This window comes from Chionomys nivalis, chromosome 2, assembly GCF_950005125.1.
Source record: "Chionomys nivalis chromosome 2, mChiNiv1.1, whole genome shotgun sequence".
Taxonomy (NCBI): Eukaryota; Metazoa; Chordata; class Mammalia; order Rodentia; family Cricetidae; genus Chionomys; species Chionomys nivalis.
The window spans coordinates 113,891,458-113,915,714 of NC_080087.1; the positions used below are offsets into that span (position 1 = coordinate 113,891,458).

At 42.2% G+C, this 24,257-nt stretch overlaps 2 protein-coding genes across 14 annotated transcripts in view; one reads left to right on the forward strand and one right to left on the reverse strand.

Annotated features, from left to right (window-relative positions):
- The first annotated feature begins 3,279 nt into the window (after nt 1–3,279).
- Nucleotides 3,280–16,442, forward strand: Tm4sf20 (transmembrane 4 L six family member 20). The gene is made up of 4 exons (XM_057763276.1): nt 3,280–3,462; nt 8,853–8,918; nt 13,500–13,651; nt 16,163–16,442. Exons 1-4 carry the CDS (start codon nt 3,280–3,282, stop codon nt 16,440–16,442), a joined length of 681 nt encoding a protein of 226 aa, XP_057619259.1.
- Nucleotides 16,443–21,008: 4,566 nt separating this feature from the next.
- Nucleotides 21,009–24,257, reverse strand: part of Mff (mitochondrial fission factor) — a 35,292-nt gene continuing 32,043 nt past the window's right edge. For all 13 annotated transcript variants that reach the window (XM_057751999.1, XM_057752068.1, XM_057752059.1 and 10 more), the window contains 2 exons: nt 22,179–22,263; nt 21,009–21,200 (listed from right to left, as the gene is read on the reverse strand). In XM_057751999.1, the coding sequence (XP_057607982.1) occupies nt 21,069–21,200; nt 22,179–22,263 (217 nt within the window). In that variant the 3' untranslated portion in view covers nt 21,009–21,068. The remainder of the gene's footprint in view (nt 21,201–22,178; nt 22,264–24,257) is intronic.

Consider the following 24,257-nt stretch of genomic DNA (forward strand, 5'->3'; position numbering starts at 1 on the left):
TTTGAATATTTATTTTCTGTCTATACCTGATATTCCCATCTCACATATAGCTTGAAGTCTGGGAGCATTATAATGTGTTCATATTTTAAAATTCCACCACCCATTATAACTGCATTGTAATGAAAGTAGGACATAGTTCGTGAAGGTCCAGAAAATTCACATTGATAATCTCAACTGAAAGAAAGAATGTATCCTAAGCCGGTAAGTGGTGATGCATGCATGCCTTTAATCCTAGCACTTGGGAGGCAAAGGCAGGTGGATTTCTGAGTTCAAGGTCAGTCTGGTCTACAAAGTGATTTCCAGGACAGCCCGGATTGTTACACAAAGAAGCCCTGTCTTAACACTAATAATAATAATAGAAAAAAGAAATAATGTATTCTATTATTTTGAAATGTTTGCCTTTGATGGAACACCTGTACTTACAAATCTTCTAAAATTGATTGTATATTGAATGTGTTTTAACTTTAAAATGTTCCTCTGTTCCCCAATATAATTTATCAATAAAACAATAGAAAAATGCTATGTTTCACTGTCTTTGGTTTGATCTTGTTGCTGACTGCTTTAACTGATGTTTTGGGAACACAGGTTACAAACTCCAGGGAGGTTATAAGACAGACGAAGGTTAGCCGGGCACTGGTGGCACACACCTTTAATTCCAGAACGTTGGAAGGCAGAGGCAGGCGGATCTCTGTGAGTTCGATGCCAGCCTGGTCTAAGGAGGTAAGTTAAAAACAGCCAAGGGTACACACAGAAAAACCATATCTCAAAAATAACAACAACAACAACAACAACAAAAAGATAGACAAAGTTTGACACTGAACATAATAGGGCAATGCAAACCAATAGACACAATGACATAGAGTGAGTCAGCAGAAGGTTTCCTGGTTGACATCAATAATCCTGGTTAAGACCTGGCTTGCCACCTTGTGACTCCTTTACACGGAGTGGAGCTTCAGGGACATGATAGAAAAGATAGTAGGAGCTGGAGAGTCGTAACTTGTTTTTAAAAGATCACATGTCATTCTAGACTCACAAGCATAAATATGGTTCAGATTGTTTTCAAAGGATCTGATGTTATAACCTAGATGAGACAGCTGCGGTGATGATGGTGAACTTTCTTGCTTCTTATCCATTCCTGTGTCTTTTTAGTTGTCCTTCCTGTACAACAAAGACGTTCCTTTCCCCCAGGTCTTCTACATCTGGAAAGTGGATATGCAATGACTAGGTAGACCTTTGACAGACACAAAACAAAGACTGTCTTTTTGCTCCTGTCTATTGCTGTTGAAAAGGAACACGGTGGACGTGGAATCGTCTATGTTTCATGGCTCCAGTGGCAGATTCAGAGTCGTCAAGATGCAGTTGAAATGATAGTGGTTAGGTCAGGGTTCCCAGTCACTGGCCTGGAGCGTGTGCTGGCATGCAGTGATCTCCCAAGCCACACCTAAACCAGAGTGTGTTTGAACTTGACTGTTCCATTTCTCTGCCTTTTCGAAGGCAACAGAGGTAGCAGCTCTCTTTTGATAATTGAGACGCCGTGTCCTGGGAAGGCTTTCTGCAGATACGCAAAGCCCCTAATCTTTACTCTTGGCCTTTTAAAGCAATTTTTGCAGGCAAAATCTCTCTCAGCAGCATCTCTTTTCACTTAACACAGTCAGAAGAATTTCGGTGTGTGTGTGTGTGTGTGTGTGTGGGTGTGGGTGTGTGTGTGTGTAACTGACAGGATTGTAAGAGTGCTTTTCTCATCGCTTTCTGGTCAAATTTTAGCCATTTTCAGAACCTGATGGAACACTGGCTTCTAGCCCGTTTGAATAAACTACTTCCTTCTGAACATCTGGACTCCTGCTGGTTTTGCCATGCCAGTGCCAAACGGGGTACTTACCAAAAAACTGGCTTTAGTAACTTTTGGTTTTAGCTCTTTTGTTTGCAGAAAAATAGAAACTCACTAAAATGTAGGAAAGGGTAATTTATTATGGAACGGTAGGACAAGTCTATAGCCGTTCTTTGTAAGGTAGAAACCAAGATGCAGAAAGCCACCGAGTGGGCCACCTCCTCTTTAACCACATGTTTTCTCTTCCCCCTGCCCGCCGTCAATCCAGTGGCCTCCAGCACGGTAGTCCATCACCACCTCCAATAGTATCTGCGAAATCTGCGTTCTGGGAATAGAAGGAGGGTTTTATAGCTAGAGCTGGCTGACGTTTGCATGTTTCTTCTGGATGTACTCATTTGAATTTTACTACCCACTCGTATGCAGGTGTTGGCTAATGACTCATCTTGCAGAAATAGAGCAGGCCAGTTTCGGTAATAATGAGAGCAGCGGCCATCGCTGCGTCTTCAAACATGGCCTCAGTACATGTGGGAGCCTGGATCCAGATGCTGCTGCGGCTCCTCTGGACCCCTTGGGGACCACCATCCGTGCAGCCTCCCTGGGACTATGGTGGCTACTCAGGAGGAACAAGCACTTTCGCCTATGAAGCTTCTCCCAACTGATTGAGTCTCTCCATGACAGGCTCACAAGCTGGTAGTAGAAGAGATCATGGAGCCGAAGTCTGGAAAGAGAAATTGCGGTACACGGTTCACGGTTTGAATAAAGCCAGACACCATCATCTCTGCTCCCCTCCCGCCCATTACTTTTGTCATGGTTTCCATATTTGGTCACTTTCCTTCTAAGGACATCAGCCAGACTTCCCAGACGTCATAGGTGGGTTGTGTACAGATTATCTATCTACTTTATATAGCATCAAAAACGCTGTATGTTGCCAAATAGCGCAAAACAGATACTAATGTTTAGAATAATCAGGAATACTTGTAGAGGAGAAATTTTTTCCTAATCTCATACATCTTCATATTCTTACCGAATAACTCCAAAAGTAGGAATACTTCATACATAATTATATCAACACATGAAGCATAGTTTATTCTAATTGGATATACTTGTCTTTTGACATCTTATAAGGCATTTCGGAAGGAATATTTTAGAGGACTTATGCCAAACAAGTCCATTTTTGTCAGTTTTGACTCACCTATATTCATATGTAAATTCATCACTTAGTAAACATAGATTTTTTTTTCTGCCTGGTTTCCTTCATCCTATGACAATATAAAATGATTATTAGTTCCCGTCATAATCGTCATAAAATCCTGGCGGGCTGGACTTTGAACTGTTTTTTGCAACTCATTTTTCATAAGTGCTAAACTTTAACCAGAACATTGGGATAAAAGGCCAGGCAGCTACACAAGCCCAGGCAGTTGGAGGACGTTTTTAACGGCACCAGGACAACCATGACGTGCTGCGAGGGGTGGACATCCTGCAATGGCTTCAGCCTGCTGATTCTGGTCATTCTAGGAGTGGTTATTAATTGTATACCTCTGGGTATAAGCTTAGTGGAGGGCAACTCAGCGTCCCCAAACATCATCTCTTGCTATGAGTGGTGGTTCCCAGGAATTATTGGAGCAGGCGTGATGGTGAGTAATAGCTACTTGACTTGACTTGGAGAGGGGGTGAAAGGGTTTTTACCGATGTCTTTTGTGTGTGACTTTCAACTTTACAGCCAACTATGTCTTTATAAGATACAGTTAGGAAAATAGGTTATTATTGATTTATACATTATATTGCGAAGAATGACAATTTGCATAAAGAAAACTGTGGTCCATCCCAGGGACCTTAAGGCAAAAGCAAAAAGAGGTTGATGGAAGGTCATTACTTACTGTATCTTTTCACAGGTAGGATGACACGTCTAAATTTTCTTATTTAATAGTAAGGATTTTTTCTTTTCAATGTTTTTCTTTCTTTTATGTGGTACTGGGCATAGGACTCAGGGCACTACACAGTCTAAGCCACTGAGTTACACCCCCAGCTCTGTGGGGCATCTTTTTAATCCATTGCCTCATCTTTTCCTTTGCCCCATTCTGACTTCTGAGCATTTTGATAGGGAACACAGCAGCAGTGTGAAGCTGCTCAGTGGGAATGAGAAGTACTTCTACACACGGGCAGTCATGGAGACAGAACAGTGAGGCTTAGCCTGCTTCTCAAGGGAGTCGGCCTAAGGCACACAGATCAAAATCCTGGGCCTCTTTTAGGAGCTGCTTGGCCATGGTCATGGTGTTTTATCACAGCCATCGAAAACACAGACTTTTCGCTTTGGCTATTACATAGATCCCAGAATGCCATAGAAAGCTTTAGAGCTTGATGACAGTGAATGGACCTTCTCTGTTGAAATCTGGCCCAGAGTGGTACAGCAAGGACCTGTGAGTGTTCTCAGGAGGGAGCCTGCTGAGCAGGGCCGAGTCTCACTTACATTTTCTCCCAGGGATTCTGATGCAGCCAGTCTGGGTAGAACCCACTTGTAGAACCCAGTCTTCCGATCTGGAAGAATCTGAAAGACAGCATGTCTGTCTCTGATACATTCCCACAACCAAGTCCCGTATCCCAGGGCTCTGTTTTAATATCTGTGTGATGGGATCAGGGATGCTGAAATGGACAATTTAGCACCTAGGAGCTTGCTTTCATTTATTCTATCATTTGTATGGTGCATCAGTGGGTCTAGTCAGTGCCAGAGAAATGAGCTTCTGAGAGAGAGAGAGAGAGACAGAGAGACAGAGAGACAGAGAGACAGAGAACACTGTAATTATTGATATTAGTAAGGTTTTCCAAATAACAAAATATTAAACTAACTTTTAAAGAAACTCAGAACATAAAAGAAAGAGGGGTTCTCTGGATCACGAATTGTGGTAGGAAGTGTCTTATGCCTTTCCCATTTCACATTTTCTTTCTCCTCCTCTACGCACACCCTAGGATCTTGTGGTGCTTATGAGTGCACCAAAATGCCCAGCTTTGAATCAGTCCATTTATATATGTACTGTACAGACAGCTGCAGGCAGTGGTGAGCCTTCTGATGGATGCGGGTGCTGGGATCCAAGCTTGTGTCGTGTCTTTCATTACGCCTGAGCCCTCTCTCCCACCTGGGGGTCACCAGTTCTTAGTGAAGATCAGTTTCTTGTTACTGGGCTTCTCTTAAGCTCACATAAAGACATTCTTAGAGCTGAGGGAGGGCTGTGCCATACACATGAAGCTCTTCCACCAAGGAGGCAGAGGATTAAAACTCTGAAGTCACTTGGTCTGTATGACACTGGGTCTCAAAAAACCCCACCAGCCAATCCAACAAAACATCCCAAACAGCCCACCAACCAAAACAAAACAAAAATCCTATGCAACAAAACCTCTAAGGCCACAGTATATCAAACTTTATATATTACACTGTGCCCTTTGAACCCTTCTGGCATTGCAAAGACATTGAAAAACCTTTCCCACAGATTGAGGGCTTTTTCTCCTTTGCCGACAAGAGTGATCTAGCCGTCTGTTTCAGGTAGACACAGCCTCAGGAAAAGCATTTTTGCAAAATCTGGGCTACCTCTTCAAACTGCTGTGCCAGGTCTCTTCAGGCTGAACAGCATGAAGCAACGGCAAAGCATCAGGCCTGCGTCTGGTCTTCTAGAAAGGCTCCTCAGAGTTGAGCAGGGCTGGCCTCTTCTGCACCTGGTGTAAACAGAATCAGAAGCCAGCCAAAAGCATCGGAGCCATGGCTGCAAAGCAGTGTCCCAGCTGAGATAAGCTGTGTGGGGAAACGCAGCTATTTCCTGATATGAGTTGGCACTGCTCAAACACAGGAGAGGATATTTTAAAGATATGCTACAAGTATTAAAGAGCACTAGGGACCACGCTGTCTAGTTTCAGCCCCACGACCATCTGGGCTGCAGGTATCTCTTCTCCTTTACAGACCAGGGAACAGAAGGCTGAGAACATTCACAAGGTCACACAGTGGGTGTGAAGTCCAGTTCTAGATTTATCTAATACCAAAGCCAGTTAAACACCATCAGCCTCAGTCCCAGGACCACAGGGGTCAAAGGTAAAAACCCATAAATTAAGAGGACCAGGAAGCTGAATCACAGAAAAGGTTACATACCTGCGAAAGGCTTCCCGAGAATCTGGACTCCTTGGACCACAGCTAAGTAGACCTTGCTTCCCCCGATAAACATTCACCAGAGACCATTAAAGTATCGAATGCATGGAAACATCAGCTGCTCCCTATAGGGAGACCCTCAGGTGGGATATTAGCCCACAAGCAAACAAGTGGAGGACAGCAGCGCTCCGAAGGCAAGCACATTTCCGTGATCCTGGGCTGCACACAGAAGGAGGAAGTACATCTTTGTAGTGGGGGGTATGTCCTTCGTGACGTCTCTCAAGATTCTGGCTTCTGCGGGGAAGTTTGTAAGAGAGAACTGCCTAAGTGTGCTGAGCATACAGTCGTAGCCCTTAAATCCTTTGGACAGTGCTACATTTCAAATTAGGATCACTTCAGAAATGGGGGATTTTACAGGAAGTTGCATATGATAGAAACTCTCAGGCTCATTACTGATTATTTTATGAAGTCATTTATGGTTTTAGAACCAACCCAACTCAGAGGTGAACCTGTTTATCTTTTGAAACTATAACCAAGAAAAGCATCACGTAGTTAATTATCCTTAACATTATTATTACTAAGGGAGGGGACGTCAATATAAATGTTACGTGATCAAGCATTAAAACCATTTAAAAATGTTCCTTGAGAAATATAAACAGAAAAGCCCTTTTACTTTATATAGAGAGTTAATTATAAGCTGGGCCTTAATCATTCTTTTTATTGACTTTACTCATTACACCAGGGTAATTTGTCAGGCAGTTATTAGAATCTTAGTGGAGGGCAGATGCCGGCAAGTCAAACAGATGAAATTGCATGCAGAGCCTTTGCCAAGCAGAGCTTCTGTGTTCATGCTGAGCTGTGCCTTTGCCTTTGCATGTTGCCTTCATGTTCAAGAGCCTAGAGGACTCCCCAAAGCTTGACTTCTATCACAGTTTCCTAGCTGTCTATGGCTCTTGTGCACCTCCTTGATGAAGCTGTACCATTTCTAAAACTGGTAGAAAGCATGGGCTCCCGCCAAGAAAATGAACAGTAATTACTTATACAAACAGGAAAAGCAAGACTGAATTTCACAAAAACGCATGTATTTAAATATGCTCGGGAATCACCAACTATGCAACCCTATCATTTTTATGCAAGCCTATAGATAATATGCAAATGAATAGGGTTCCAATAAACCTTTATTTATAAAATAAAGTGACAGGGGTGGGGAGTGCATGTTCACCAGGTCCTGTTTTACAGGATTTGTTATGTAAGATCAGAAAGCAGTGTCTTCTGGAACAACCAAAAAAAAGCAGAACATATAAATGCTGACAGAGATCTCCTCTTCCTTTTCTTCTGGGCTCTCAGCTATGCACAGGTGGTTGGGGAGCCATATGTATGTGTGACTTCAGAATTGGAAAGGCATCTGTAATCAGTATTCAATGTGTAAGCAAAGCCTGGCAAAGACCCAAAGTGACATGGAGTTAGCACAGGATAAGATGGGGTGACATGTGTTAGGAAAGCTGCCTTGTGAGAGGCATAAGTCTGCTCTAGAAAATACGGAGGTGAATGCGACTTTGGAAGAAAGTGGGGGAAGGAACCGTTAGAAGGAGCGTGACATGAGCAAGGGTGGTGGGGTTCTGGGGACCAGAATGAGGGGCTTTATGAATTTTAAAGATCCACTGATGTGGGGCAGTGGCCAAGAGTCTGGCTTTGGCTCTGAACACTCCAACTTTCTTAGGCGAGTTCCTCAAACTTGCTCCACCTGTTTTGGCATGGGGGAGGGAGATGGGACGAACATTAGCTCTACATCAGAGGACGGTTATGGGGGTGACGCAAATCAAAACGCATTCAGTTCTAATAACATCTGCTGTGTAGTTACAGAGCCTGGCCATGCTAGCAAAGCAGACAGCAGGGGAACCAATCCAGGGTAGCTGGGCTGAGCTGGCAAACACCTTCAGTCAGAGATAAAAATTCACAAGTGAAAGGAAGCAACTGGCATTCTGTCCCTTGACGATGCAAAACTCCTAGTCAAGAGCTTCCGGTCATAGCTGATGCCTAATTCTTTTTAAAAATTGAAAACTAACTCTTAAGAATGTGATACAGTGTATAGGTCTCCTCAGTTGTACAGAATGCAATTTTTGCCTGTCTTTATTTCCAGCACTAGGCAGGGAGTTCAAAGCCAGCCAGGACAACATAGTAAGATCTTGTCTCACACAAACAAACAAACAAACAAACAAAAAAACCCAAAGACTTCTAAACATCAGTGTAAAGCAAAAATCAGCACATACTAAGGAGGCAGGCGCAGAAAAGAGCAGGTGGGACCACCTGTCATTCTCATACGTAAGCTGGAGGAGACTAGCAAGATGCTGGAGGCCAGGGGAGTAGATAGTGAGGCTCGTGGGAGCGACGGTGAATTGGTCCCTGCCAAACGCCAGGCAAACAAAATGTCAGTTTCTTTCTTCCCCATTTGACTTGTTTAATTTTATGGGAAATTAGATATGGCTGCAGGTTATAATAACTCAAGGAGGAGAGGGAGGGGAGAGGTAACAGGAGAGAGAAAGAAAAGCAGAGTAGGAGACAGAGGATGACAAGGTAAAATTGGGGTGATAGATCCAATCCCTCTAAGACTCATGCATCAATAAGCCACCCTACTCTAATTAAAATCCAGGAAACTATAGCCGTCTCTGAGTAAACGGGGGCCAGAAAGCTTCATAACTACTATCTCAGCTCTCATCCTTTCAACCTTTGCCGACCGGTGATAAGGTTCACAACACAAGGATCTTGCCAGATTTTTTCTTTTGTTCTCTGGAGCCCTGAATTCTCCCAAGGGGCAGTCCATAGAAGGTGCTGATGATGGGGTTTTCATCAGGTAAGAAGCGATAGCACTCATCTTTCCTTTAACTTTCTTTCCAGGCCATCCCAGCAACAACAATGTCGTTGGCCTCCAGAAAAAGAGCATGCTGCAATAACAAGACAGGGGTGAGTAAGGGGCGGTGGGCTTGGAAGCGGAAGTACATTAACAACCGACGGCATCCAAGCCATCAGCATCTTCTGGGCCCCGGTTTTGGACAAATGTTGTTGGGGTTTGTTAAATAGTCATGTAAAGGACGAGAAGACAGCTTTTCTTTTCTCCTAGAGATTTAACTTTGAACCAGGCAGTGGTGGCACAAGCTTTTAATCCCAGCAGTCAGGAGGCAGAGGCAGTGGATCTCTGTGAGTTCGAGGCCAGCCTGGTCTTCAGAGCTAGTTCCAGGGCAGCCAAAGCTGTTACACAAAGACCCCCCAAACAAACAAACAAGCAACAACAACAAAGACATCTAGTTTTGGAACTAGCCTTTGGTCCTTTCTTCAACCTTCAGTTCACCTGAAGAATTTGAAGTTTTTTAAATTAGGATTTCTGTCACATCCAGAAGTGCAGTCAATTTCATAACACTAACACGCTTGTTTGAGCAGTGTATAAACTACTCGGGGCAAACACACCCTCAGGTTTTTACTGCATATGGAAAGGTTCGTTTGCTAGGTTAGTCGTTCTTACTTCAGACTATTTGTTCTTAAAGAAGACATCAAGTATTTTTCAAATATTTAATACCTATTTATTTAATCCCTCAAAACCCTAACGTGGGCAATGCTCAGGTATTAGTTTATTTTAATTAATAATTAATTGATGGAGAAATTTTTTTAAGACAAATTCTATACAGTCCTGGCTGTCCTGGAACTATGTAAACTGGGTTGCAGAGATGCACCTGCCTCTGTCTCCTGACTGCTGAGATTAAAGGTGTGTGCCATCATGCCTGGGAGATCTCGTTGTTGACCAAAACACTGATGGTCAGAAAAAAGAAAAAAAGGAAATAATTCACCAGGGTAGCACAGTGAATATTTTTCTCATCTAAACCCACCAGACCACTAGTTTCAGCCCTTACACTATTTATACCATGAACAGGACACTGGGGTCTAACTCGTCAAGGCAGGGCCAGACCAATGACAAGCACCCATGGACCCATTGCATGGGGCTGAGCTCGGCAGAAAGGTTTTAAATCCATGGTTCCCATTCAGATGAGAACACACACAGATCTAGGGAGATTTCAAACTTGTGAGCACCCAAGTGGATCCCAAGAGTTTGCATGTGTCAATCTTCAGAAGCACCAGGTGATTGCAGCATAGGAAGAGTCACTGTCCTAAAGTAGATAATGTCCCAGACAACAGAGGTTGTGCTTTAACGTCTTTAAAAATTATTTTATGCATGTGCGTGTTTTGCCTGCCCTTATGCCCCTGCCTGTGGTGGCCAGAAGAGGTGTGGGATCCCCTATAACTTCAGTACAATTACAGAGGTTGAGCTGACTCATAGGTGCCGGGGATTGAATCTGGGGCCTCTGAAAGAAAAACAATCACTTTCAATTACTGAGTCTCTCTCTCTTTCTCTCTCTCTCTCGCCTACTCCTGGCATTCTCTGTTCATGTAGGATTACAATAATCACTTCAACTATGGTATTTTTAGTCTGACTTTGTTCCTGCTACTTTGCAAGTATTCCGTGTTAGGCTTTGGTTTCTACTCCCTGTCACTTTTGTTCCTAAACTACCACATCTTAGTGCAGATCGACCTCCCTTCTGTGTGATACTCACAAATTCTCAAGATGTCCCGATTTACTTCGGATTCTTTGAACTCAAAAAGTCACCAGCACATGACTTGTTCTCAAATCAAATTTCTATTAACATTTTTTTTTTGCATGTACTCTTTCATTAAAAGCCATCATCTTTTAAACGATCAGTTAAGTTCTGTCTCTTTCAAGGAGGCAAGCAGGTTGGGAGAGCCAAGCTATTTGTTGTTTTCCAATTATGTCTTTGTGAATATGCACCGTGAGGGCCCTGCCCGAGGAGGTCAGAAGAGTGTTAGATCCCCTGGAGCTGGAGTCACAGGATGTGAGATAGCGGATGCTGGAACTGAACTTGGGCCCTCTGAAGAGTACTATGTGCTCACCCCACTGAGCCATCTCTCCCTTCCTCAATGGAGCCACTTTTCATGCAGACACTGGCTTTAAGTTAGGAGGTCGTTTTGTTCACACTAATCTGAGTTGTATCCAGTTCAGTCATGCTTCAGCAAAACTACAGGCCATTCAAAGCTGAGCATCTGCAAGGGCTGCTGGGGGTGGGGGCATGAGGCATTCTGTACCATTGCTGATGGTGTTAGCGATGGTTCTGGTCACTTAAACAGTGATCACCTGTTTATGTTAATGTCCTTAGCAATGCGTTCATTTGCTGGCAGTCAGGGGTTCAATCAAGTTACAGTTGATGCCTTCTGGGTCTAGATGAGACCAAGGTGGCATGAAATTCTCCTCCCTTCTTGGCAGGGGACACCAGGACTTTCTTCCAGCTGTTCCTGTTACTTTCCCCTATTTAATAGCTCTTTGCTTCCTTCCCCTTTTCTTTCTCAGTATGATGATTTTTCTAAATCACTTGAAGACTCCTTGATGGAGGTGGGTCATCTTTCTATCTGTTGTTTCATTGGTTAAGTAATAAAGAAACTGCCTTGGCCCCTTTAATAGGACAGAAAATTAGGTAGGCGGAGTAAACAGACAGAATGCTGGGAGAAAGAAGCCGAGTGAGTGAGTCGCCATGATTCTCCCACTCCAGACAGACGCAGGTTAAGTTCTTTCCTGGTAAGCCAGCTCGTGGTACTACACAGAATATTAGAAATGGGTTAGATCAATATGTAAGAGCTAGCCAATAAGAGGCTAAAACTAATGGGCCAGGGAGTGATTAAAAGAATACAGTTTCCGTGTAATTATTTTGGGACATAAGCTAGCCATGTGGGCGGCCGGGTGCCGGGGACGCAGCCCTGCCGCTCTTATTACAACAACTCCTCACTTTGAAACTGTGTAGCAAGGCTCCCTCATAGTGGCCCGTCAGAGATAACAGGCACTTCTCCAGGAGTAAATCTGGTAGCTTGCACAAGTCTCAATAGCATAAGAGAATCGGATTTACAGTTGATCCTAACTCCCCTTACTGTGTGCTTTCAGCTAAGGATGCTAAGTGACAAGGACCTGGGCACCAGTATTTCCTAGACAGGTTTCCTAACAAGCTGTCAATCTCCTTTCTAGTTTTCTCTTCCCCCAAACAAGAATACTGATAGATCTCCTAGGGTTGCTCAAGGATTGTATGAGGTAGCACAGGCGTGGTCCTATGCCCTTCCACATACCTGCCTGGTCCTCGGGGGTCTGAAGCACACGTTGCTCAGGAGCTAAGCGTTTCCCATAAGGGAAAGAAAGTCTCCTCTTGCTTCAGTTTTGACTTTGAAATAATCATATTCACTAACAACTTTGTGAAACATAAAAATTAGTTTCTTAGAAAGAAACACATTCAACATTTTTTTTTTTTTTTTGGTTTTTTGGGACAGGGTTTCTCTGTGGTTTTGGACCCTGTCCTGGAGCTAGCTCTTGTAGACCAGGCTGGTCTCGAACTCACAGAGATCCACCTGCCTCTGCCTCCCAAGTGCTGGGATTAAAGGCGTGCGCCACCACCGCCCGGCTCAACATTTTTTTTTTTTTACACCAAATTTCACTCTCGTTTGTGTGACCCAGATTCACCAAAGGCATAAACGTTCCCTCCACGGTATTTTCAACTGTGGGCAGATTTAGACCCTCCACCCATATCCCAAAGGGTCATGTGGTGTTGTTGAGACAGCTTTTAGTCATCATGCGGGACTGGGGGGATGAAGTGATACTAGCATATGCTGGGTGGAGACCAGGGATGCTGATGCATATCACCCCATCTTGAACAGGCCCCCACGGCAAAATGCCACTTTGCTGTGCAGAGCTGAGTAGCTGTGCTCTCCGCCCTGCTGCTGACAGATAGGTTAAGGATGGTGGCCACTGGCCACTTACAGCATCGGGAGCCAAGAGCCCAGGAGTCAAAATTTAGGTGGCTAGGACCTAGCAGAGGGCTCAATGTGGTTAGAGCTCTGTAGGAGGAAGGAGTAGCCAGCTTCCGGTGAGCAGAGGGAATATTAAAAACCCAGGGTAGAGAAGTTGAGATATTTTTGTTGACATTGACAAGTGCAATCACCCTTTGACAACTGTAATTCAGCGGCAGACCTTGATCTCTGCCCCTCCCCTTCATAAATCCACACCTAATCAAACTGCAGCCTCAGGACTCAGGACCACACGGGGCTAGGATGATGGCTCCCTCAGTAAAGTGTCTGACATATGAGCCTGAGGATCTGAGTTTGGATCCCTAGGACTCACCTGAAGGCTGGGTACAGGGGCACCCCCAGTGTTAGAGGGGCAGAAAGGTCGGTGCTGGAGCTCACTGGCTGGCTAGCCTAGGAAAATGGTTGAGCTCCAGGTTCAGTGAGAGACTCTGTCTCAAAAATAAAAGGTAGAGAATGACGTGATAAGGGAGGACACCCAACATCAATCTCGTTCACCCCTCCCCCCATGAACACACATGCATGTGCAGAACACACCCACTCAAACACGTCCAAGCACCACGTGCATATAAAGACTCTAGGAGCACAGACCGACTTGAGAGGGCAAGGGCGTATGACAATGTGGGCTTTGTTTTCCAGATGTTTCTCTCATCGCTCTTGAGCGTCATCACAATCATCGGGGCTGTGTACTGCATGCTGGTGTCACTCCAGGCTCTCGCGGAAGGTCCCCTCATTTGTAACTCTCAAGCCAACAGTACTGTCTCTTGTGAATTTTCGTTGAGAAACTTAAGGTGAGTAGCATTTTGTAGCATTGCCTCACAGAGCTGCAGCTAGCTATGATGCACGATGCTAGGCTTTTCTCCATCCCGACTTGTCAAACATTCCTAGGGACTTGGTAAATTAATACAAATGGGTAACATCTCATAAGGAAGTGAAGGGGCTGCATGACCCAAATGCTCCGGGTATGATCTCTTCTAAATGGTCTAGTTGATCTCAGGGGGCTTATACTTGTTTTGTAAAAATTCATGGTTATATGTGTATGTCTGTTAGAAGCTCTGGGAATATCTACTTAATTTAAATCCTTGGGAATAGCCATGTGTGAGGGGAACATTTACTCTCCACATGTCTCCACTTTTTTAAAATTTAAATTTTATGCATGAGTTGTTTTGCCTATATGCAAGAGCATCACATGTGCAGTACCCACCGGGGCCAGAAGAAGGCACTGTACCTAGAACCGGAATTAAGACTGGTTTGAATGTGGAATTAAGACTGGTTTGATGTGGATGCTGAGATCTAGACCCAGGTCCTCTAAGAGAGCAACAGAGCTCTTAATTGCTGAACCTTCTCCTCAGGCCCTAACTCTTATTATTTTATCACTGTTATTGTGTGTGTTTGTAAATGAGGTATTGATGGAGGCCCACTGGTGACGGATCCCTGCAGAATCAGAGTCATGGGAGTTGGTAGCTGTAAGATGCCCCTGGTTGGTGTTGAGTCCTCTGGAAGGACAGAATGTGCTCTAAACATCTGAGCCATCCAACTGATCCCTAATTAACCACTAAATTTGTAAAACGCATGTGCTTTCATTTTTTGTGTATGGAGCTCACGCATTTAGATGCCTGGTATGCGTGTGGACTGCTGTGCACGTGGGTGCCAACGCATACGGAGGCCAGAGCTTGATGACAGATGTCAGGTGTCCTCAGTTTTTCTCCACTTTGTTTTCCAGGACAGGCTCTCTCACTGAGCCTGGGGCCTGATGACTCAGTTAGCCTGCCTGCTCCAGAAAGTCCCTTGTTTCTGACCGCCTAGTGCTGGGGTTACAGGTGGCCACCCTGTCTTCTGGTTTCTGTGTGGACACTGGGATCCGAACTCTGGTCCTTAGGCTTTCCCAGCAAGTGCTCATCCATGGGAGCACCAGCCCAGCCCTTCCCTTCTGAAACTTAAAGCATGAGTAAAACACAAGAAATAGGAGCTAGTAGATACCTGTGGTCATGCTAGGTACTTACAGACATAAAAATATTTAAGTCATGTAGCAACACCTTACATTGGAAGTTACATATACATGGTCCATTGAGACAATTCTATGACTGAATTTTGGCATAATTTGCAAAAGCAGGAAGACTAACCTAATTTATTAGCTACCTTTAATTAGACATTTAGTTTGGGAAATCCACCAGATTTAATTTTTCTACTTTTATGAAATAACTGTTTTTACTTATTACCTACTTTAAAAAAAACTCTCAAAATTTATATAGCAGTTATTATAAACTAAACAAAATTCAAAGAAATTCCTTTACTAGTAAGGACAATTTCGACTCCCAACCACAGCTACTGAACGCATTTAACCATCAAGGAACGACAACAGCCTATCAACATAGTGGGTCACAGTCCAAGCTTTGAGGACAGTGGCACTCAGTCCCTTCTAGTCTAGCTGCGGAGGCCTACACAATACGGAATCCTAGCCTCATAGGCCATGCGTTGCAAATACTGTTATTTTCTCAGGTCCAAAGTCAGTTGTTGGGAATCTACTCCATTTTACTCTGATAAACAAAAAACAAAACAAAATCATCTTGAAACAGATGTGTTAGGACTAAACACTTCTCATTTTATGTCAGAAGAGCCATCTATCATTTTAATCAGATCTCTCTGAAATATTGTGAATAAAAACCACCCATCTGACCTCAGAGCAGATCTAGGTGAAAACCGAGTGTTGTGTGTGTGTGTGTGTATGTGTGTGTGTGTGTGTGTGTGTGAGAGAGAGAGAGAGAGAGAGAGAGAGAGAGAGAGAGAGAGAGAGAGAGAGAGAGAGAGAGATTGCTTTCCTACCTTTTGCAAATAGAAAGTCTGCATGGACAGGCTCAAATACCCGACACAGAGACGAGTGGCGAGTGGCACACGCCTTTAATCCCAGCACTCCGGAGACAGAGGCAGGTGGATCTCTGTGAGTTCGAGGTCAGCCTGGTCTACAGAAGCTAGTTCCAGGACAGGCTCCAAAGCTACAGGAAAACCCTGTCTTGAAAATACAAAGCAAACAAACAAAAAAAATTCACAAAAATCACAAATACCAGACACAGTTGCTATTTCTTTGCCCCCAATCTTATGTGGCTCACCTTAAGACCAGGTGTTCTCCGGAGAATGATACAACGTGCGCTAAGTGGGGTTTTAAAGTTGGGGCTATGCTTATGTGCTCAGAAAACCAGACTTAGCTATGGTTTCTGTATACAGTCTTTAAAAACACACTGGGTCTTACCATACTGAGTCCTTTTGTTGATAGGCACATTAAACCCTTCTCTTTTTCCCCCCAGTAACTTCCAGCCTGAATCCTTCGAGCTCCAGTGGTTCTTCGAAAAATCTTGTGTTTCTCCTGATTCCAATAACTCCACCAACAGTGACAAAGACAATAACTGGAGCATTCCCAGCTCTGACTCTGAAGAAGACAGACACAGAATTTTCCACTTCTCTGTATTTCTGAGTCTCCTGCTTGTTGGAATCCTTGAGCTCCTGTTTGGGCTCAGTCAGATACTCATTGGTTTCCTTGGCTGTCTGTGTAGTGGTGTTTCTAGGCAAAGGAGTCGAGTTGTGTAGCTTAAAAGCTAATAAACTAGAATATCAGTACTTTGAATTTGAAAATCGCATTTCAAACATATGCTTTTATAAGTTCAATAATGGAGCTTCACCTGGAATGCTGAGTGGTTTTAGTGCAAAAAGTTGTTTTTGAAACCATCTCTGAAGCAACTTTTAAAAAAAAAATTAACCTATCAAGCTGGACCATGGTGGCACACGCCTTTAATCCCAGCACTCAGAGTCAGAGGCAGGCAGATCTCTGAGTTCAAGGCCAGCCTGGTCTACAGAGCAAGTTCCAGGACATCAAGGACTATATAGAGAAACCCTGTGTGGAAAAACAAAATCAAAATCAATAAAACAAAGAAATCAGCCTTTCACATATAAAGCATACTGTATTGGCAAAAAGTCATCAGCGGCTGATACTGGGGAGAAGTTAGTGAAGCTTCATTTTTTTTCTCTGTGTGTGTCGAAAAAACTTTTGCTAGACCTGAGAGTAGTTTGATGGTTATAGAAGTGGGTGTCTTGGTCTTAAGAAGCTGACTGAGAAATGGGCACACGGCAATTCACTCTACTCTGCCTTCTTAACGTCTTCTCATGGTTTACCGTAATACCGTGAAGAAAAAAAAACCAGGCTTTTAAAAGTTGCTTTCTATTTATGCTGTTCTTTAAAAGGTAACAAGATGTATTTACTGTATTAAAATGTTATGAAACAGAGAAAACTAAATCCTACAATTTTCGGAATGTCATCCCTCCTGCGATTGATTTCAATTTTTATTTTAGCTTTGTGGGGTTTATGAGTTTGAAAGTGGGCTGGAGACCTGGCTCATCAGACAAGCGCTTGCTGCTCCTGCGAAGAACTGAGGTTTGGTTTCCAGGACTCACAGTGGCATGTCACAGCAGCCTGAATGTAGTAGGAGCGGCGGGCTGCGTCCCGCCACCCAGCTAGCTTTACCCGAAATACAACACACAAATTGTATTCTTTTAAACACTGCCTGGCCCATTAGTTTCAGCCTCTTACTGGCTAATTCTCACATCTTGATTAACCCATTTCTATTAATGAATGTAGCACCACGAGGTGGTGGCTTACCGGGAAGGTTCTTAACCTGCATCCATCTTGGAGAGGAGAGCTATAGCATCTGCTTGCCTCAGCTTTCTTTCTCCCAGAATCCTGTTCTGTCTTCCCCGCCTACCTATGTTCTGACCTATCAGGCCAAGCAGTTTTCTTTATTAATTAACCAATGAAACAACAGATAGATAGAAGACCCACCTACATCACCTGAAACTCATACAGCTTCCAGGGACCCAAGCGCCCTCTTCTAGACTCCAGGACAACCGTGCACACACAAACACAAATCAATTAGTCTTAGAAAGTGATTTCTGGAGTGAGCTAGACAGACAGCTCAGCACTTAAAAGTACTCGCTGCTCTTGCAGAGAGGACTTGGATTCAAGTCCCAGTATGTACATGGTGGCTTACAATAGTCTCTAATCCAAATTCCAGGAGACGAGGAGCTCTATTCTGCCTCTGTGGGCAGCAGATTCACATGCATTTACTTACAGGGTAGGCAAAATACTCATAATAAATCTATAAAAAAAAAAAACCCAAAAACCCAAACCAAAAAACCTTGACAGGAACTGAGTTACAAATGTTTATAAACATTTACAAAAATTACAAACAATTACAAATGTGCACATAAGAGTACATCCAGAACTTGGAAGCCTTTTTCTAGCTCGAATTGCATGAAGACCTTCTCTCCAATCCCCCACCACCACCACTTAGTAATACTTGAAAGCTTAGCTTCAAGATGTTCTTACCGTCTCCTGTGTACATGATCACAATTAACCAAGCCAACACTCACCCAAGCCAGGAAGTTCTTTATTCATAACCAATAAAAGCAACACATATACAGGACTTCCCACATCTATAGACCAGACCAGGCTGGTCTCAAACTCAGAGATCTGCCTGCCTCAACCTCCCAAGTGCTGGGATTAAAGGGGTGCGCCACCACTGCCTGGTTGCAGTCAGCGCTTTTCATCTGTGATTCTTACACTGCTACACTGCACTGTCCCACACCAGACCATAAGCTCCATGGGCACTAGGACATATATTTTACTAACTTCTGGTGTAATCAGTGCATAGCACAGAGTACCTGGTACAAGGCAGTGCCAAGCTAAGTATTCTGCTGAATGAATGTAATCTTCATCACCCAGACATTAGTGAAGACAATGCTTACTAATTAATATCAAACTGCTAACCAGACAAGAAATAAAAACAGGTAAAACAAATGCCAGATCAATGTACTTGAGTGAACAAATTAGCACCTGAGATGTCTTTAGTCTCCTGGGAACTGACGCTACAAACTGGATACCTAAAGCACACAGACCACCTGAAGTCAGCATCTTTTGAGGGCATTTGGTCATGGATTTGATATCCAAATTAGGAAATCCTCATTCTTTGAAATCTTTTTTTCTACATTTACTCTACATTTACACACTTTTCTGTGTGCTTACAATGTGTGTGCATGTGCGTGCCCATCAAGAGCTTATGGAAGTCAGAAGACAACTTCCAGGTGTCAGTTCTTGGCTTCACGCTCAGGTCCCAGAGCACCTTTATCTGCTGTGTTGTTTGGCCAACCAAAAGTCCTCACTATTTAGTATCTTTCTTCTCTCTTGCATCACCCCCCTAATCTGTCAATTCCTTAGCAACAGAAAATGCTTCTAAATTATTTCCAAAAGCAGAAAGATAAGTATTGGGATTCTGAAAGTGATATGATCATTTCTGTTTCTCTTGGTTCTTTATGCTCATTAACCCTAACTGTATCTTACTCCCAGTCTCTAGAATCTTCTCTGTGGTGCAGGAGACTTGTTATATTCTATCAATTATGTTTTAAATAAATGCTGACTGGCCAGTAGCCAGGCAGGAAGTATAGGCAGGACAACCAGACAGGAAGTAGAGGCAGGGCAATGAGAACTGGAGTATTCTGGGAAGAAGGAAGCTCTTTCCCCAGTCCTGTCCAGACACCAAAGAAGCAGGATGTGACCTGCCCCGCTGAAAAAGGTACTGAGTCATGTGGTTAACATAGAAAAGAATAATGGGTTAATATAAGTTATAAGAGTTAATAAGCCTGAGCTAATGGGCCAATCAGTTTATAACTTATGGGACCTAATGACTGTGGGAACCGTGCAGGACAGAAAACACAACAAACAGGCCCTCATACTACATCTCTGCTTATTGAAATTTCCATTTGTCTCTGTTCAAGTATTTACAAAATATTCCTGACTATCCTGACTAGAATGGAATTTGTTCCTTTTAAAACCCCTCCCAAGCCCCTGACCCCTGGGTAATTAACAACTTTTTCCTAATCACTATAGGACATTCTATCTAAGAATGTTTTAGGTCTTTGTAACAATGATCAGGGAAAATAACAGCTTCTATATTAATCTCCCAGGTGTTCCTTTTACTTCTAGCCTGTTTGTGAAATCTTTTTCATGCCTGCTCAGCAAAAGAAGCTATACAACTAATTTGTCAATTTAGTCACACTAAGTACAAGAAAGAACCCTCCTCTTGGATTAAAGAAGAAGCAAGAACATCAATGTCAAATCTACCTAAATCTTCAACCTCGTGGTGCAAAAGTAACTGATGATGTGTATGGAATATTGCATCTAGCTGAATTCTACTTGCTCTTAAAAAGAAACATACTTTTGAATATTAAAGGCTCCCAAACCTTGGCTTTACTCATGTTTAATATTTATGAGATTTGGTGTATTAGCAAGCAAATATTACAATGAAAAAAGGATACACGGTTTTATAAAGGTGTTTGGTTTTGTTTTAAAAACCTGAATCAGTTCCACAGATCTAATAAATTAGCATTTACAGCGGCAGCAAGCCCAGCGTCAGGATGGAGAGCTGAGAAAACCAGGAGACTCTTCTGACCCACAGGTCACTAATGTACTACTTGCTCCCAGGGCAGAAAGACTCGAATAAGATACTCAGCCCACAGTACCATTTATAAAATAAATCTTTCCATAGACATTGCTTTGGTTGATAGTTTATTAGGTACACTACATTTATACTTTATTTTTTAAGTTTTTAAATCATTCACACACGGACTTGGTAAAAACATATTTTATAGAAAACTAAGATGAAAATCAGAACAACATATTGCACACAGATAAACTGCTGAATCATTAGGAGTTTTTACACACGCCCTCTGTACAGGTGATCAAGAATTAGGTGGTTTGATTTTTCTTAAGTGCTGCACCAGACTATGACTTCAAAAGCATTAATGTTGTGATGCAGACACAAAAAGCATCTATCAAAGAAATTAATCATCTGAGAAACACTGTTTTCTTTTACACAGTTTTCTAAACTCACTCTTTATGACTGGCATTTCTTTTTAGAGAAATTAGCTATACAGACTGATGAGGCCCCAAAAATGATTTTCTTTAAAAACAAACAAACCAAGAACCTATTTACAAAACATGCAAAAGGAGAGTGTGTAGGTGCCACTGCAGAACTATCTGAATGCAGATCAGTAACAGAACAGGTCCCTAAAACAGCATACAATGCAAAGACAGAAACAATAAAGTTTGCAAATTCTTTATATTTCCAGGTGTTGAGACAATATATGTGAATGCTGAGGTTACCTCTAGCGTCGAAACCAGAGCCAGCTATTAAGCAGCCAGAATGCCACAGTAATTGAATACATGACCATTTCTCTTTTAGCACGTTCTTTATTCTCCTCTTCTAGAAGTTGCAGACGTCTATTTAATTTGATTATCTAAGTGAAAGACAAATACAAAATAGTACTAATGCATACAGCAATCAGATTTTTAGAAAACAGTACATTAACTTGTCTAAGAAATTATTACATAGAATTCTTGTTCTATTTGGATCAAAATACAACTATAAATAGAACATAAAATACTACCTACAACAGCTTAAATTGACTTAAATATGCTTCTTCATTTGCATTCTGTAAATGTGAGTTAGGGAGTGTGTGTAAGGACACTGTTGCCCTAAGTTATTCTGGCAGGAACATGAAGTGTGTCAGGAGGGTCTATCCCAGCAGAAGGAGCAGAGGATGGCCACTCTTCTCTCTGCCTCCTCCACGAGTCTCAGTTGTATAGTCTTGGACTTGGATAACTGTTTTCAGTCCACTCTAATCCTTAGCCCCAAATGACCTATTATAGTGGGCCCTCTGATATGCCACTCAGATCTTTATTTTAGATTTGGCAGACATAATGAGAACACCAAATATGCCTTTCCTGCATGGGAATGCCTCTATGTAAAGACAACAGGAATGCATATGAAAAATAAGCACATAAGAAGTACAGTTATAAGATGGGGCTTATGGGCAGGGTCATGAACTATGTATGTAGAGGCAGTGGGAAAACTCAAAGCAGTGGTTTCTAAAATGAAGAAATTACATACAGTAACAAAGATCCCCAAAGTGACTGTCTACCTATCAAAAGTAAAAAAATTCAGGACTAGATTGGTTTATTATTACATCACGATTCTTTAATTCTGGCCTGATTATATCAATCATTTTGGCACAATGTTTTATGTTGGTCAGAAACATCTGAATGATGGCTTAACAAATCGCTAAAGAATCTGAGAAAAATCAATTATGGTTTACTAGATAGCCTGAATTCATGGGATCCACAGGAGAGAAAAATCATAAAATTACGTAAACTATTACTCTGAAATATTTCATGAACGTAAGTTTAGGTTATATTTTATTTGGGGTAGTAATTACCTGACGTCTTAATGAAGCTGCATCTACCACAGTCATGTCATCTGACGCTCCTTCAATGGCTGCATCTATGCTTGAAATGCCATACCTAGCAGATAAGATATTGAAAAAATTAACAGTAATTGTTAAGTCATGTGTTGTGTCTTATACTACTCAAAGAAGTATTTAAAAGACTCGTGCTTAACTATAAATAAGCATTTCTCATGTGAATCAACACAAATAAGGGACAATAGCTTAAGCTGACTACCTATGATGCTGGGAAAAAAAGAAAAACTCTTACTGGATACTTTTTTTCAAGGCAGAAAAATGCAGCAATGTTAAAGGAAGGGTTTCCGTCTGAAAGGACCTGAGAGTTGCCACTGTAGGACACACTGACACACGAGAGTTATGTATGAGCCATGTCCACACGTCATTTTGTAGACAGAGACTCAATGGCAGGGAATGCAAAGTCAACAGACAGAAGACTGATCATTTATTACTCTTCCACTTCTGCCTGCCTTTCTTTGGCCATTTTTTACTTTACATCTGATTTCCAGTTACTTTTTATTGTATTCTCCCACAAAAATGAGTGATCCATCTTTTAAATCTCTTGTAACTACACTTTGCTACAGAAGTATCTCAATAAGCCAACAAGAGGCTGCATATAAAATAGTAATGCTGGAAACCACCAAAACAATGCAAAAAGAAAACACTTTGTGTTAAAATGCATTCACTTCCAAAAGAGCACTGACTTGGGGATACAGTGGCATTGCAGAGATGAAGTCTCACATGACTGGTCTCAAATTTGCTATGTGGCAGTAGACGGCCATCAACTCCTGATCCTCTTACCTCATCCTTCCAGTGGTGGGGTTACAAACATGTACCAAGCCTGGCATAAAATTTCAAAAAAATATGTAGAAATGCCATTTCTTCCATTTGTCTGGGTTTCTATATTTTTAAGAAAAGAATGTGAAATGTGTGTGTGTGTGCGTGTGCGTTCATGTATGTGTATCTGAGTATATTCCACATGGGTACATGAGGAGGCCAGGAGACAGCACTGGGTCCCCTGGAGCTGCAGTTACTGATGGTGATTATGAGCTATCCACATGCGTGTGGAAACTGAACTCGAGAACTCTGGAAGAGCAGCAAACACTCTTAACTTCTTAAGCCATCTTCCAAGCACCAGGTTTCTGTATTTTAAAATTCATTTTAATGAACACTTTTACTGAGATATATTTTATATACAATACAAATTTCTTTATATGTGTATATACTTTATATTCTATATGGTTATTTTAGTGAAATGACATGGTAACCTTTCTACAAGAGTAGACTCTAAAATTAAAAGTTATTCTTCTGTAAGCCACAAAGAGTTGGCGCATGAATCACCTACTCCAATATTCCCAGCACCTTCTCATTACAGAACCTACATAACCTTACATAAAAGGACATGAAGTAGAATTAAATATCTCATTCAGGCATGCTAATATGCCTATGCACAAAGTTTTACTGTTTCAAATGTTAAAACCACCTTAATAAAGCATGCAAAGGTGAATATAAACAATCTACAGCAATCTCTGACTCACATTTTCTCTTATGGCTAGGTCAGACTGTTCATATTAGTCATGCCTTTTCTCTTAGAAACAATGTGTCTAGAAATATTTAAAATAAACTTCATCAGTTAGGAGAAATAAACTCAGTTTCTAAGTAGACAATAGGACTGCGAGTTTATAAACTGAGCAAACTACTCATGCACACTAAAACAGAATTATGAGGATTAGGGGGTTTAGCTCAGAAATAAAGCACTTGCTTACCTGTGCACCTCCCTGGGTTTGTCCCCAGAACCACAATAATACAACCTGGCCCCACAAATTATTAAATATTAGTGGGGAAAATTATGTGTCAAAGATCTTTTCCTTTCTATATTTTATGCTCAAAATAAAACTTTTCTATTTCCCCAAGGTCACACATGAAATGAGTAACTGGAGGGGGTTATGAAAGAATACCAGCACCTGTATCAAAGGTGAATGCAGGGCTGGGTGACACTCAGCCAATAATGCTTACTTTCAAAAATTGAGGACCTAAGTTTGATCTCTAGAACTT